This window comes from Zerene cesonia, chromosome 18 (genome assembly GCF_012273895.1).
Source record: "Zerene cesonia ecotype Mississippi chromosome 18, Zerene_cesonia_1.1, whole genome shotgun sequence".
Taxonomy (NCBI): domain Eukaryota; kingdom Metazoa; phylum Arthropoda; class Insecta; order Lepidoptera; family Pieridae; genus Zerene; species Zerene cesonia.
In genome coordinates, this window is record NC_052119.1 from 7,695,227 (window position 1) to 7,709,937 (window position 14,711).

General features: G+C 36.1%; 1 protein-coding gene across 1 annotated transcript in view; it reads right to left on the bottom strand.

Annotated features, from left to right (window-relative positions):
- Positions 1 to 1,023: 1,023 nt before the first annotated feature.
- The window catches only part of LOC119833759 (lysine-specific histone demethylase 1A), a 303,792-nt gene continuing 290,104 nt past the window's right edge, over positions 1,024 to 14,711 (bottom strand). Inside the window, exons 11-16 of the mRNA XM_038357931.1 lie at positions 10,727 to 10,879; positions 6,792 to 6,904; positions 5,729 to 5,852; positions 4,269 to 4,452; positions 2,421 to 2,548; positions 1,024 to 2,118 (exon numbers count right to left, since the gene is read on the bottom strand). Coding sequence (XP_038213859.1) covers positions 1,964 to 2,118; positions 2,421 to 2,548; positions 4,269 to 4,452; positions 5,729 to 5,852; positions 6,792 to 6,904; positions 10,727 to 10,879 — 857 coding nt within the window. The 3' untranslated portion in view covers positions 1,024 to 1,963. The remainder of the gene's footprint in view (positions 2,119 to 2,420; positions 2,549 to 4,268; positions 4,453 to 5,728; positions 5,853 to 6,791; positions 6,905 to 10,726; positions 10,880 to 14,711) is intronic.

A 14,711-nucleotide genomic window follows, 5' to 3' on the forward strand; every position in this document is an offset into this window, starting at 1 on the left:
TTTCGTTTATGCCGCGTTTTGTAATACTGGGAATTTCTGTTATTGTTTAGAGGCGTAATTTATTTTATTACTTCGGAATATATTGCGGGGCGGTTGCTTTTATTGAGCTGTAAAGATATTTGTTTTGGAGAATTTTTGGGTTAATTATGATGTTGGCTACGTTTGTTACGGTAAAATAGTGAATGATTTAATGTGTTTTATTGTCCTAATATTCACATTAAAATTCATACAAGACCTACCTTAGTACCAATATGGCAGAGCTTTACACCTAAAAGGTGACTAGAAAACAAAGTGAATGGTCGCAAGAATACAACACATATACTTTTTTAGACTTGATGTAAGTTTATGAAGATTGTCTGTGTTGTGTAAGTTGTATTTATCTTCTTACCAATTAATTAATTCTTGCCAAAGTCCTCCGAAACGACCAAGTTTTATAAGATTTTGTGTCCATATGCTGCATCGTATATCAGAACAATCGCAAGCAGTGGTGGCTCAGTGGTGAGGACCTCGGACTTAAAATCGACAAGTCGAGGTTCGAGACCAGGCGAGCGCGCAGAAAATAAATTGATTTTTCAATTTATCTGCGTATGAGTAACTTCACCACTGCTCAAAGCGGTGAAAAAACATCGTGAGGAAACCGGCATGTCTAGCAATCAAATGTTCGACAACGTGTGACATCTGCCAACCCGCATTTGGCCAGCGTACTGGATTATGGCCTGAACCCTCATAAGAGGCCTGTGTCCCTGCAGTGGGAACATATAAGGGCTGATGATGATATCAGAACAACGTTTCCTGTATTTACTAGTTGATTGATATTCAGTTTCCCTGAAACGTGGAATCCTATTTTCCTGTCGGTTTCTAAATACGGTAAATAAAAAAACATAGTATATAAAAATCATTTATTGCAATTATAGGCACAACTCACAGTTCTTACAAACTAGATTTTACAAGACATTGAAAAAACCATAACCAAATCACAATCCACTTGAATCACAAAAATTTTCACAAATCATTTGACTTAAAACTTAAGATCCTACAGTAATAAACGCAATCTTTTTTACTGACAGGAATTAAAAAACACGAAATGTCTATTCTAAACAATTGCAAATCTATTAATATTAAATATTATGATAAAATTGATACAATACTGTCCAACAAGAAATTGTAATTTATATGAAGATACACCGATTAGAGTAAAAATGGTCGACAATTATGTTCCGCTTATAATCCGATAGAACATCATAAATTAACCAAACGCATACAAAAATGTGACACATAAAAAGTAAACTACACTAAAAATCTACTACAATATCAAGCTGATCAGTCTATCGTGCCTAGAATTGGAAAACTCCTAAAAATAAAATGAATAGCTCTCATAACAAATGCAGAATTATTAATCGTCCTACAATTATTTAGATGAATGACTTATTATGAGAAGAATAATTTGCTATGTGAAGATTTAATGAACTAATACATATAATTATCTACCACGTACTTATTGAAAAAACACATAAAACTTTTGAGGTTCATTTATACAAATTACTAAATCACATGTAAAAATAGAGCAAACTTTTTCAAGATCTGGTAAGTAAAACACGACAAAACCATTTAAAGTCAAAAATAACCTTCTATAGCTCATAACTAATCTAGGAGCAATGGCCACATTAGCGTTAGTAGTCGACGCCTAATTCAAAAGTATAACCGCCTAACCCGAAAGTACCTGACTCAAAAGTATTCTACCATAACTCAAACCTAGTACGTTAGGAGTAGGTTTGAGGAATAACTCTGTCCATCGCGTGTGGTTAACATATGTATTTGCAACTTCTAAAATGAACGAACTTATAACTTTCCTATCTAACTCATAAGCAGTCTACAACAAAAACTTTGCAACTCAAACGTATTCTACGCTAACTCAAAAACTAGTCACTAGAGTTTAAGAGTAGCAACTAATCACACCTGTCTATCAAGAGTGGTTGACATTGGCGGTGGCGGCCGCCACGGTGGCGTTGGTGACTGGCGGCAGCGGCACCAGCAGGTCGGCGAGCCGGCCCGCCTCGCGCAGCCCGGAGAGGAACGCGCCGTGCACGGTCGCCGGGTAGTTCCTCATCGTGTGTTCACCTACGGGGAGGAAAAACAATAACATGGAATTATTATTTTTGATCGAAATCTAAATTAAATTGTCGGAATTACGCTAAATTTATATAGTAGCACGGAAGATACCAGCTATAAAGTTAAAATAAGGATTTGTCAAAATGGGTTCATCGAGTATCCGTATCCAATGCAACTGTTGTAATTATTTTGACGTTGGTTGAAAACAACAAAACTATATTGTCTCTACTATTGTCTGCGGTGGAGGAGGAGGTATTGACTTCTATAGAGTCTCACGTATTTTAGAGTAAATGTTCTAAATATGAACATACCAGCAAAGAAAAGCCTGTTTTCACCGGATGCATCAGGCACGGGGGCCGCCAGCAAATCGTAGTCTGCGCCCGACGAGCCAACCGCTACGAAGCTGTACGAGCCTCTTGCGAACGGATCCGCGCGCCATCTATATACAAACAGTTGTTTTATTTTTATAAATAACCAGGTAGATACACAAAACAATGCAATATTTATTTGAAGGTAAATAGTACACTCAATGCAAAAAAAATTAAAATCGGTCAAGTCGGTGTGCGGATCAAGCTCGCGACACTAAAGGTACAAATAACGTACAAATAAGTTAAAGAGCAACTGCAAAGAAATTAGTCACACATCCAATTTATGACTATGCAGCCTGTTGAGAGAGGGACGGACGGACAGACAGACGGCGAAGTCTTGGTAGTAGGATTACCTTACCTTTTGGGTGTGGAACCCTAAAAAGACAGATTCTGGAAAACTGTTTTTACACGCTTTTTATTAGCTTCACCTGTATGTTTGTTTGTAACCGACTTCTTTCGGGCGCGATTTTGACCCACTTTAAACGGCCAGATTTCGTTCAAACTTTGTAGATTTATTGAGGACCGATGACAATACACTAATTTGATAAAATTATTCTATTTTTCAATTTGCAAAATATGTTTTCTACTTTTTAGTTCGGTTTTCTATAAAAACGTATTTAGTTGTGTCGTGTTTTTTAGTTTTTTTAAACTATTATTATTTTTATGTAAGAGCAAAATACCTGTACAAATACACAACCGGCTTTTTAAAATGAAAGCGATACAGAAAGGATTGACAACGGAAGTGAGGGAAAGGATTTGGTTGGGTGAGAAATAGGATACGAGCTTCGTACCCGGAAATCTTTTAAGGTTGAACAAATATGTATATATATCCGTTATAAGGTGGATGTTTACTTCACTAATCGATTTTTCTCATTTTTGGTCAAGGTCTCATACTGGATCAATCGAGATCGATCTCAAAACCTGGTGGAAATGTTGCACATTTTTACTATGATTTAACTGCGCAAATACGCTAATAGGCTTATAGGCTTTACCTAAAACCAAAAGGTCAATGTGCTCTTTACATTGATATTCAAAGGCACAATTTGAACGCAGCTAATAAAACTATCCGTACAAAACAATAGCAATACGAATAGGCTTAAAATTCATTTCCCAGAAAAGCGGGTCACAAGTCACGGCGATGAATTAAACACGTTAACATCGAACAATAGTAAGTCAACCGAACCGAACTACCGGGAGAGTAGCGAACGAGAGGAGAGCCGTTCCAGATCCAAATGTAAATGCTTAGAAAGTCAAATGTCTCTCGGAATCCGCTCCTAGACACATAAAGTATGGGTCGAGCGAGGCGATTACCACACAATTGCGTAGACGCAAATGTACATCGCTCCACTTTATGTTGCTCGCACAATGCGCCTGAATTGCGATCCGCATACGAAAACATACATCAAGCTATTCTCGTGAGCGTCATACATTATGGAGGGCTTCCAACGTGTCTTTTAATAGAAATATATTACGTACCGTACGATATATGCACGGTTCGTACTTAACAATAATGTGAAAACGATAAATATTTCATACAAATATATTCATGTTTATGCCTTCAATTATCCTACGTATATTTCCAAAATCGAACGATACACATTAATAAACACGTATATACAACATGAATCTATCAAGTATGATTAATCAGGTTGTCAAATCTCTCTAAATTTTTTTTAAGGAAAACCATAACATCTTAAGTCAAGACAAAAGGATGGTTCTTATGGAGAAAAAACGTACCACGGGTGAAGTACACGTGGCGAATCGCTAGTTTTGATTAAATTTATGACTTACCTAGTCACCACGCACTCCTTAGGCTGCGGCACCGCTGCGTGACCGAAGATGCTCTTGAGCACGGCGATGCATCTGCCCACTATGACGTCATCAGTCACGTTTTCCATAACCGCAGCCGCTTCGCCGGCCACCAGCGCCAACAGTACTGGCGCGCTATACAGGTTCCAGAAGAGGAACAATTCACCTACAGGTAACAAATGCAAATTATTATAAAAATCTTTTGCTAAACGATTACATCGTGATGACACATGACATCTGCGCAATCAGAATGTTAACAACATAAATTTAAGGGTTATAACGTGCGAATAATTAGTTCATCTATGATTGAGCTTTATAAACCAAAATGTACTGAGTAAAAGGAGATTTATAAACCAGTAAGTATGTATTAGTACGGTGGAAACTTAGACAATCAACAAACATTTAAATTCGTTATTTTTTCATATCAGACGTAACACATCAGATTCCATTCACAAGCTTTTCATTGTGCAGTTAAAATCTTAGCACCCAATTAACTTCTGGATTCCTTCAAGCGATCCTCTCCGTCTTTCCCACATAATTCTATCACGCTACCACAAAATCAGATAGGTAACGCTCACGTCCGAAAACACTGAATCGAGGTGAAAAAAAGAAATCCATCGCACTACACATTGTTCCGGCATTCCCAGCGCCTTAATGAAGTTAGCTGAGTACACAGCGAACCAAGGAGGTGTACCTACTAAAGCATAACGTAAAAAATGTCTTGTCTCGGCCCGTCCCCGTGATTTATCGCTTAGGGCTCCCCTCAGGGTTGCTCACTGGCGTTAAATTATTCAGCTTTTAATTCGTTATCGCGTCGGCCACCGCTGTTTCTACGTTTTACACTATTTACACCGGGAAATAATTTACGAGTGCCATCCTTGGGGAGCCGAGATGTGCCGGTTAATTTGTGGCTTTTGGGTGTAGTTTAATATTGATATATATTTTGCGTGCGCTCGGCTCTTAAATAATATCGCACAGGGAATTATTAACAAGCCTTCACTTTTATCATTCAATTTGTAGGTGTATTATTAAACGCATTTCTCAAGTGGCAAAGGTTTTATGCTGAAGATTGTGAGAAGATAATTCAGAAAGCAAAATTCCAGGTCGAGTACGTATAAACTGTACGTATAACTCCTCGACCTCATCTTCCACGATTAAAGGAATTAAAGCAATAGGTAGACAAATAATGTATTAAGGTTCGTTTATAACGAGAAATTTTGACCGGGCCAGACACTTGCCGTTGCAGACCAAATAATATTCTTCTATAGAGCTCCCTTCGGCTAGCTGCAGTGGTAACATTAATTTAAAAAAATCAAAGCTAAGGTTGGTTTTAGCGTCACGCTCTTCGCTCGCTGACCAAATCTAAAACTCTTCCTAGTAGCTATCAGCACCGACGGTCAGCTCGTCGTCTAAAACCAGCCTAACAGTATATTACAACTCACCTCGGCTGGCGGTTGTAGTCCCAACGTGACCAAATAGATTCGCGCTCGGGTCCCAGAAAGTGCGCTCAAAGCACAACACAACTTTGTTCAAGTTCCCGTAACCCAGCCGCTTTATTGCCGCCACCTAATAATTAATTAGTTGACTTTTTAATTAAAGCACCAGTGTACAACAATACAACACGAATTGAAGTCTGCAAAGATGTGTTCTTAAACTACACTAAGGTAATTTTCTTATTAATTCATAGAAGCTTTGCGTTGGACATTTAATTGTTCAGGGCACGGTTGTTGGATATCATGAAAACTTGCCTGAAAGCATAGACAATTAATTAATATCAAGAGCAGTTAAGGAAACTTTAAGTAAGATTCATTATTTTAAATAGTACCTTATTTCAAATGTACCTATAATAAAGGCGTGTTTAAACGAAAACGAACATACATTTGAAAGGAAAATCTAAAATACATTTGAAACATTACTAGCAAAATGTTAAGCATTATTTATGTCTTCTTCAGCTAGTGGCTAAGTGCACGTAGAATACGGATTAAAGGTAGACTTGAGTAGAATTTACTAGACGTTATTCTAGGATATAGACAAACCACATAACAAATTTCAACACAAATCGGATTAACAACTGATTTGATACTTGCAAAGACTACTCCTATAGAAAAATATCTGTCATATTTATTTGGAGACTATAGACTGGAGATTAAATACGCATTAGAAGTACCACAGGCTATGTACATTTTTTTGATTTTATTTAATATGTCCACACAAGTTATTATTCACCACTAACTGAAGAACGGGCGGAACAGATTTCAATGGATTTTAGTTTATTGTTTTTGTTTCCTCCTGCATTAAAAAGGACGAGTAAGGTTTGCTGATGCCAAAATGTATTTGTTTGATTGTTTTTCACTTGATGTGACTATTCTATAATTTTTACTTAAAAAATCACTGCACGGGAGCTTGTATAATCTATGTCCAGTACAGGTAACAAATTAAAAATTAGAAAATATTTAGATTGTCGGTTGCGTCACAAACTCGCAACGTACCGACGCAACGACAAACCTTCCAGTCAGGCAGCGGCGGGTCGAACTGCACAAAGTTCTGCTGATTCTGGCCATTGTTCGCGACGGCCACCTTCAGCACCCCCAGTGGTAGAGTGCACAATACTACGTCACCTGTAATTGTACAATTAAATTAACTTACCTGAAGGGGAATTCTATTGTCTAGCTTGGTACAAGGTACCGAATCGTGCATGGGATGGGATGTGATATTACGTAGTAAATTAAGAGGATCATCTTGGTTGGACCAAGATGATCGTCTGCCAGGAGTATAATTTATTATTTATTGAACTAATCGCCACACAATTTGTTTAATATATGATTAATTAAATATATATATATATATATATATATATATATATATATATATATATATATATAGGAATAGGTTTACTTTAGCTGCGTGAGGCAAAGCGCTGAAGGCGCAATTACCCACCTACCAGAAATATTAAATTCAACGTCATGACATGAGATTCATCAAAGAAAAATGTAATTGGTAGATTTTGTGCGATTTTAATTCATCTAAAAGATGGCTTACATGTCATATCGAAATAAAATAAAGATTACATTATTGAATATTACGAATTAAATGTTTTATAACGCAGATACATACAAACTGTTCAACGAAACATAAATAAATAAAAACGTTTGTATATATTTAAGCAAGGTGAAATTAAATGTTAACCTTGTACCTAGTGCTGCGTATAATCTGCACTCGTTTTAGAATATCTTTATATAAATTCAAAACGATTTTAATTGGATTCGAGTGTTTGTGACACCCGTTGAATAGCTGAAATGTCAGAGTAAAATGAAAAACGTATTAAACATTTTATATTATGGTTGAGTTAACAACCAACGAACCACGCATAATGAAAGATTAATTCAATATTTTATAAAGACAGAAGAAGAATTGAAACTGCGCATAATGTAATGGAGATCTTTTTGATCTATTTTTATTTTTAAAAACATTAAATGCGATAATTGTTAAAATATCCCAAAAATACAAGCAATAGAAAAACATAGATCATGAGGTGGGATTCGAACCACATCCTTTGCGTGGCGGTAGGCCACATATTACCATATTTTTCAATACACATGATGGTTAATAAGTGTCATGTTATTATAACATCTCAGCATGTACCTACTGCACAATTATATGAAGCCCTCATTTTCAGTACCCCGTTATTGGGGAGCGAGTGATATAAATTTTAGAAGAAAGAAACATTCATTCGAAAGATTTAGACCATACATGTATTTATATTATGTCCCAAATAAAGAAAAATAAAATAATAAAAGTCGCTCCGCCTATGGCCAATATTTGAAACACTCAAATGGACGTATCAAGCCAACTGTTACTTTCGAGAAAATTCTTAAAAACCATACTATTTGTGGTACGTATTGCACGCCCATCAAACGCCATCCATCATCCATGTATCGCAAAACGAATGTTCCAGAAGGATTCCTCCGAACTAACAAAGCCGAGGCCTACACACGCCAAATAAAGCGCTCTTCACTTTAATTGTGGGGGTTTTTCCTTTGTGACAGTTCAAGTGAATGAACACGGTTTATGTCTTTGTTATTTCACTTTAACGGACTAAAAAATGGACGTCTTCAATGTTTCGGTTTTGCGAAAATAGTTATTTGTATGAATGCGTTTGTGGAGTAGCCGTTTGTATGATACGTTGAACTTTTTGCAAACGCTTTGAAAAGGTCACCTTTTAAATTCACCGATTACTTAAATAAGCCTTTCAATGGACGTTAACTCGTGCCAAACACAATGTTGTTTTTATTTTGAAAGGAATAAAATAAATGTTTAAATGCTCGATTTAAATCTATTGTGAATTTTATTTTGTACCAAACAAAAAGTAGTTCAATAGAATGAAAATATAATAAGTACAATATCGCAAATAAGCAATAAAAACTCTCATACAATATTAATTTAATAATTCATGCTTTTTAAATGAACAAATATAAGTAATTGAATACGTGTCTATTAAGAAAAAGATAAAAGGAATGAAGTTGTGTAGTTTCCAGGACTAAAACATATTATATAGATATTGCCGGCTCACCAATATACCCAAATGCAAGCGCAAGCGACAAGCAACTCACATAACAGATACAAACACAAACACAACAAGTTGGAATCTACTTAATGCGAGAGTTGAGCATGCTTCTCCACGAATTGGTCTTACTGGCACCGGGGAGAGCACATTACATAAAAGATCGCCGTGAAATAGTAACGCACGGTGGCTTCGGGAGTAGCAGGTCCAATTCTTCTTACCTTTCTCAGCCCTATCATTTATAACTTTTATAAATCCATAGAGTAACGTTTCTACAAATGTTTATGGATTGTGGAGGCGCTTACCATCAGACGACCCACCAGCTCCTTTGGCCACTACGAAGATGGCATGGTGTAATTGAATGCAATACAGGCAGACAGGCATATAACCATACAACTACTCGTATGTTGGATTGAACAACAACATACAACAAGAATAAGTTTCTAAAAGTTATTTCAGAGCTGTTTCAATTCCCTTTTGTCTTATTTCAGTTCGTAAAGTAACCGGAACGTATTTTTTCGGCTCATCAAAGTAAAATTAGCGATTTTGACTTGCAAATAAGCCCGCGATAAAGAAAATTACAAGGTACCCGCTCGCGTTGTAAATTCTTATAACGTCCCTCAATATGACCACCAATGTCTTGTTACAACAATGTTACCTCCGCTTTTCTTTCATGCTTTAATTATCTACTCATTGTTTGCGAAATGGAAAACATATTACGTATGTTCAAATGTTTTGCTTTTCTTTTTTCTTTATTCATATGGGAATTTTTATACAAAAAGATAATGTCAATGCCATTGTACTTGTTTAATTTGTCCATTGTTATAATAATTATGTTTATTTAAATACACATTATATCAAAATTTAGGCGTCATACATATATAAAGGATAAATTAAATAACTGCACAGCTTATCGTATCTATATAAAATTTGGCACAGAGATAGATTATGGTCTGGATTAGCACATAGGCTATTTTTTACTCGGATACCACGCGAATCACGTCGTAGGTTAGCTAGCTAATAATAAAATATGAACCTTTTACATAAGCACATAGATACTTTGATAACAACAGCGCCCCATAACCGCCAGTCGGTCAGTCGAACTTCGTTCATTTAACACGACTAAGCCGATACGGTAGCTAAGCCGAGCCTACGGATTTACCACGCATTTAATCTCAACATAATCACGGTATTATAACAGCATTGTATATGAAGTATCCTATAAATAATCGTTTCCGAACGTTTGTGAATAAAAACCCGTGTAAATTATATCGGAATCAATGGACAGTTTATAGATTACGTTCATATGTTAGTGTCGGCGGTGCATAATTTAGCTTTAAGAGGCACGCGGCGGCGATTCGTATAAAGTTTTAACGATACAAGCATTTCTCATTGGCATCACTTCAAAATGATTAATCAGAAATAACCATTGAGTACAATAATCTACACAATTAGGGAGATATCAACTTATGGAATTTATAAAGGTGTAAATGAGATGTAGGTACATTAATCTCATAAATATATTCTCGATTTTATAGTCAAAGTTATTTCATTAAAATTTCATCATGACTAAATAGCAAATAATATGACTTAACCGTTTTTAATGCGTAGAATTATTATTATTTTATATTATGTATTCCAATTACTATAAAATACATATCTCATATCAAATTAATTAGTCGTGTAATTATGAGCCTAGCCTATTTATTATTCGACTTTCTTTATTGACTGGGCTTGGCTCTAAATCAAAGGCCTAATTAGGTCTGCAACATTTGTAATTCCAGACGAACAATGTCTATTCACCTTTCATATAGGTATATTATTTTAATTATTTCAGGAAATAGGTAAAAATAACTAGTACACGCAGAAACTAACGAACCTTTAAATGTTTGCGTTTGACCAGGCGCCCTCGGGTTTACTGCCTTCACCGTGACACCTGGACCCGCGTAAGATATCTCCGAGACGGACGTGCCCAGCCTGATGTCCAATCCGTCAGCCAAAGCCACGGGTACGCACGAATATCCATTGCGAACTGTGAAAATAGAAATTGTATCGATGAGAATTTTTACTATAAATTATGTACATTTATATGCCATTTTTGAAACATGCTATACTTATAAAATAGATATTTTTACAATTGTACTGTTTTTATTAAAATAGTAGTGATTATTCACATTCTTCTAACAAATTCCCAATTCACGACACCATATTATGATTATCGTGGAACCAAGTGAATAGTTATTGAACCAAATTAATGTTTATATATATATATATATATATATATATATTAGTTATTATACCCGCAGTGCATTAACATAATAAAAATTTTACCAATTTTTTGCCTTAATTACGAGCGAGATATTGGAGATTGAAGGTAGATTGGAAATCCGCCTGGTAACATCGTTTTCAAACACGTAACTCTTAAATATTTGATTAAAATACAATATTGTAAATAGTGATTCGTAAACAAGTGAATAATAACACCCGAAACCCCTGTGCTTATAAAATCATTAGTTATTTTTTCGCTATCAAGATGAATTGTGCTGCTTGTACGATGCCCGTTACGGAAGGGCAACTACTGTGTGTCCGTTGTGAGGGTTCGTATCATCATAAGTGTTTAAATATGCCTATATCATTTTATAATAAAAACCTAAGAGAACTAAAACGCTCATGGATTTGTCCTGCATGCAAAGCATCCACTACTCGTCGTAATTGTGATGACACACCGACTCGCAAACAGTTTGAAAGTGAAAGTTCACCCATGAACCTTAATATGTCATGCGATGAAATTAGTACCCCTGCGCAAGTGAGTACTATCACTGTCGACCGTTTTGAACAGCTACTCGACTCCAGACTGACTGCTATGTACTCCAAATTTACTCGCGACTTCCTCGGTGAGTTGAACTCGGCATTGGGAAAGTTTAAGCTTGAGTTTACAGAAACAACAGATTTTTTACAATCTCAAATAACAGATTTTAAAAGTGAGGCAAATATAAACTCTGAGAAAATCCAAGCATTAGAACGAGAAATCTCACAACTACGTTCCGACCTATGCAATTGTAACAAACAATTATCTAACTTACACAGTATTCCTGATTTGCATGCCACTGTCACAGCCTTAAAAACCGAATTAAATGATCGTCAACAAGCCAGTCTTCTTAACCACTTAGAGATATCTGGCATACCTGAACACAACAATGAATCACTGGGCCACATTATCATCACCACTGCTTCTAAACTTGGGATTAACCTAGACGAGCGCGATATAATTAGCACGCACCGCATCGGATTGAAGCGCGCACCGATAACTGAGGACATAGGAAGTAAACAACCTAATGTACGATTCCCCCGCCCGAGGCTTATCGCCGTGCAACTTGCGCGCCGTACTGTTCGGGATGAATTCTTGAAGCAAGCCCGTGTTAAACGGGGTCTTACTACGAACGACTTGGGCCTTCCACCACACAAACCTATGCGTGTCTATATTAATGAGCGTCTTACCAAAGAAAATAGGCAGTTATATGGAAAGGTACGAGAACTGGCCGCCACTTTTCATTGGCGCTTTGAGTGGACGAAAAATGGGCGTGTTATGGCCAGAAAAAGCGAAAATGATAATGTTTGTACATTTCGAACTGATGATGATATATCGCGTTTATTTCACAATCATAAATCAAGTAACATTGCTTCTCTTTGACCGTTTTAATTTAGTATTTTTTGTTTTCATTAATTTAAATTTCATTCTATCTGATTTAAAATACTGGATAGTAAAAAGTTATACACCTACGATTATATTCATGTCAACGTCACTGCTCTGTAGTAAATTTAAAAATAATTTTTGTATACTTCATAAATATTTTTCAGAAATAATAATTATACTTATTGTAAGCGATATTAAATTATATTTAAAGTTATGGGCTTGCCTTTTATGTTGCATAAATACCGTTCGTGTTCTTGTCTTTATTATATGTTGCGTTTTGTATGTGTGTGTTATGGCTGTTGTAATGTCCATCCTATGTTATGTGGTCACTTCATCCTATCAATTTTATCATGTTTTTCTTAATATCTCAAATAATAAATTAGTAAATATTTTCTATGCTGCTATAATTCTGCTTTCATACTTTATGCTATGTACTATATCACATTATCACTACTCTTATTTAATATTACTCCATTGTATTTGTTTATTATTATTATTATTACTACTAACACCTTTTAATTGTAACTTTTCAACAATCATAGTATTACAATATCTTATCATCGTAGGTTATCCATATAAAATCATACTATTCACATTGCTCCTATACTCACTACTCTTTTTCATTTATTATACCCGCATTTATATAGCTACAGATATTTTTAAGTTTTGTTGTTATCAATGATTAGCAGTAAGAAAAACTTCTCTGTAGGTTTGTTCAATGCGGGCTCGTTGGGAACTAAGCATGATGAGTTACTGAGTGCCATACAACGTCATGTCCCCGACCTGCTTGCGATTAATGAGACCTGGCTCCGGGAAGGTCAGGAAGCTCATGCCCCTTCTGTACCAGGGTACACATTTCGTCACCGACCCCGGCCTTCAGCAATTCGTGCCAGAGGCGGTGGAGTCGGTTTTTACATTAAACGCAGTATTACAGCACGTACCTGCGCTCACCCGCCTGCCAATTTGGTCGAACAATATTGGATAAAGGTTACCATTAATGGTCGAAATGTAATCATTGGTACAGCTTATAGACCCCCCTGGCTTAATGTTGACATTTTCCTTGATGCCCTTACTGAATCCATCTCATCCTTTGGTGCTTATGACAATTTGATCTTACTTGGAGATTTTAATATTAATTTACTATGCCATGATGATAGAAACACACATCGTTTGCAAAATTTTTTGCATTCGCTAAAACTACAAAATCAGGTAGGGGAACCTACCCATTTCACTTCCCATAGTGAGTCTCTTATTGATGTCGTCTGTAGTGATGCACCTACTGTTGTTGTTGCAATTGACCACATCCCTGATCTCGGGGCCCATGCGTTCATTGTCTCTGAATTTAAATTTAAAAAAGTAAAACCTCCTATGAAGAAATTTTCTTACAGGCCACTAAAAGACATTAATGTAGATGACTTCAATGAGTCGTTAAATAATATCGACTGGAAAGAAATAGAAAGTCTAGTCGACGTAGAGTCTATGGTCAATTTGTTAAACCAACATATAATAAGTTTGTTTGATATCTTTGCGCCCATTAAAACTGTCACGTTAAGAGATAGGTTTGCTCCTTGGTTTACCTCTAATCTCCGACATCTGATGTTGCTACGTGATAATGCCCATACTCGGTACCGTAAAACTAAAGACAAAAATAAATTTGAGGAATATAAATCTTTGAAGAAACTAGCAAATGTAACTTTATTTTCTGAAAAAAGGGCTTACTTTGACAAAAATATTAACTCCAACCTTAATAATAGTAAAACTTTGTGGAAAAATTTAAAAAGGACTGTACTTCCGAATTATAAATGCGCTTCGTATCTCCCTGATCATCTATGTGATGCTAATGCCATTGGGGAGCACTTTCTTAATATTCCAGGTCCCAACAACGTGGAGGATAAAGATCTCACGTTCTTCACAAGTAAACGTTTTTCCACTAATAGGTTTAGTTTTATCCCCGTCAGCGACAACTACGTTGGCAAGATTATACTAGACATTAAATCTAATGCTCAGGGAATTGACGGGGTATCTAGAGATATGTTAATCCTCACGTTGCCTTATTCTCTTGGAGCCATTACAGCTATAATAAATAGATCACTAGGTTCTTCAGTTTTTCCCTCTCAATGGAAAACAGCTCTGATACGCCCTATCCCCAAAACAAATAATCCTTCTTTAG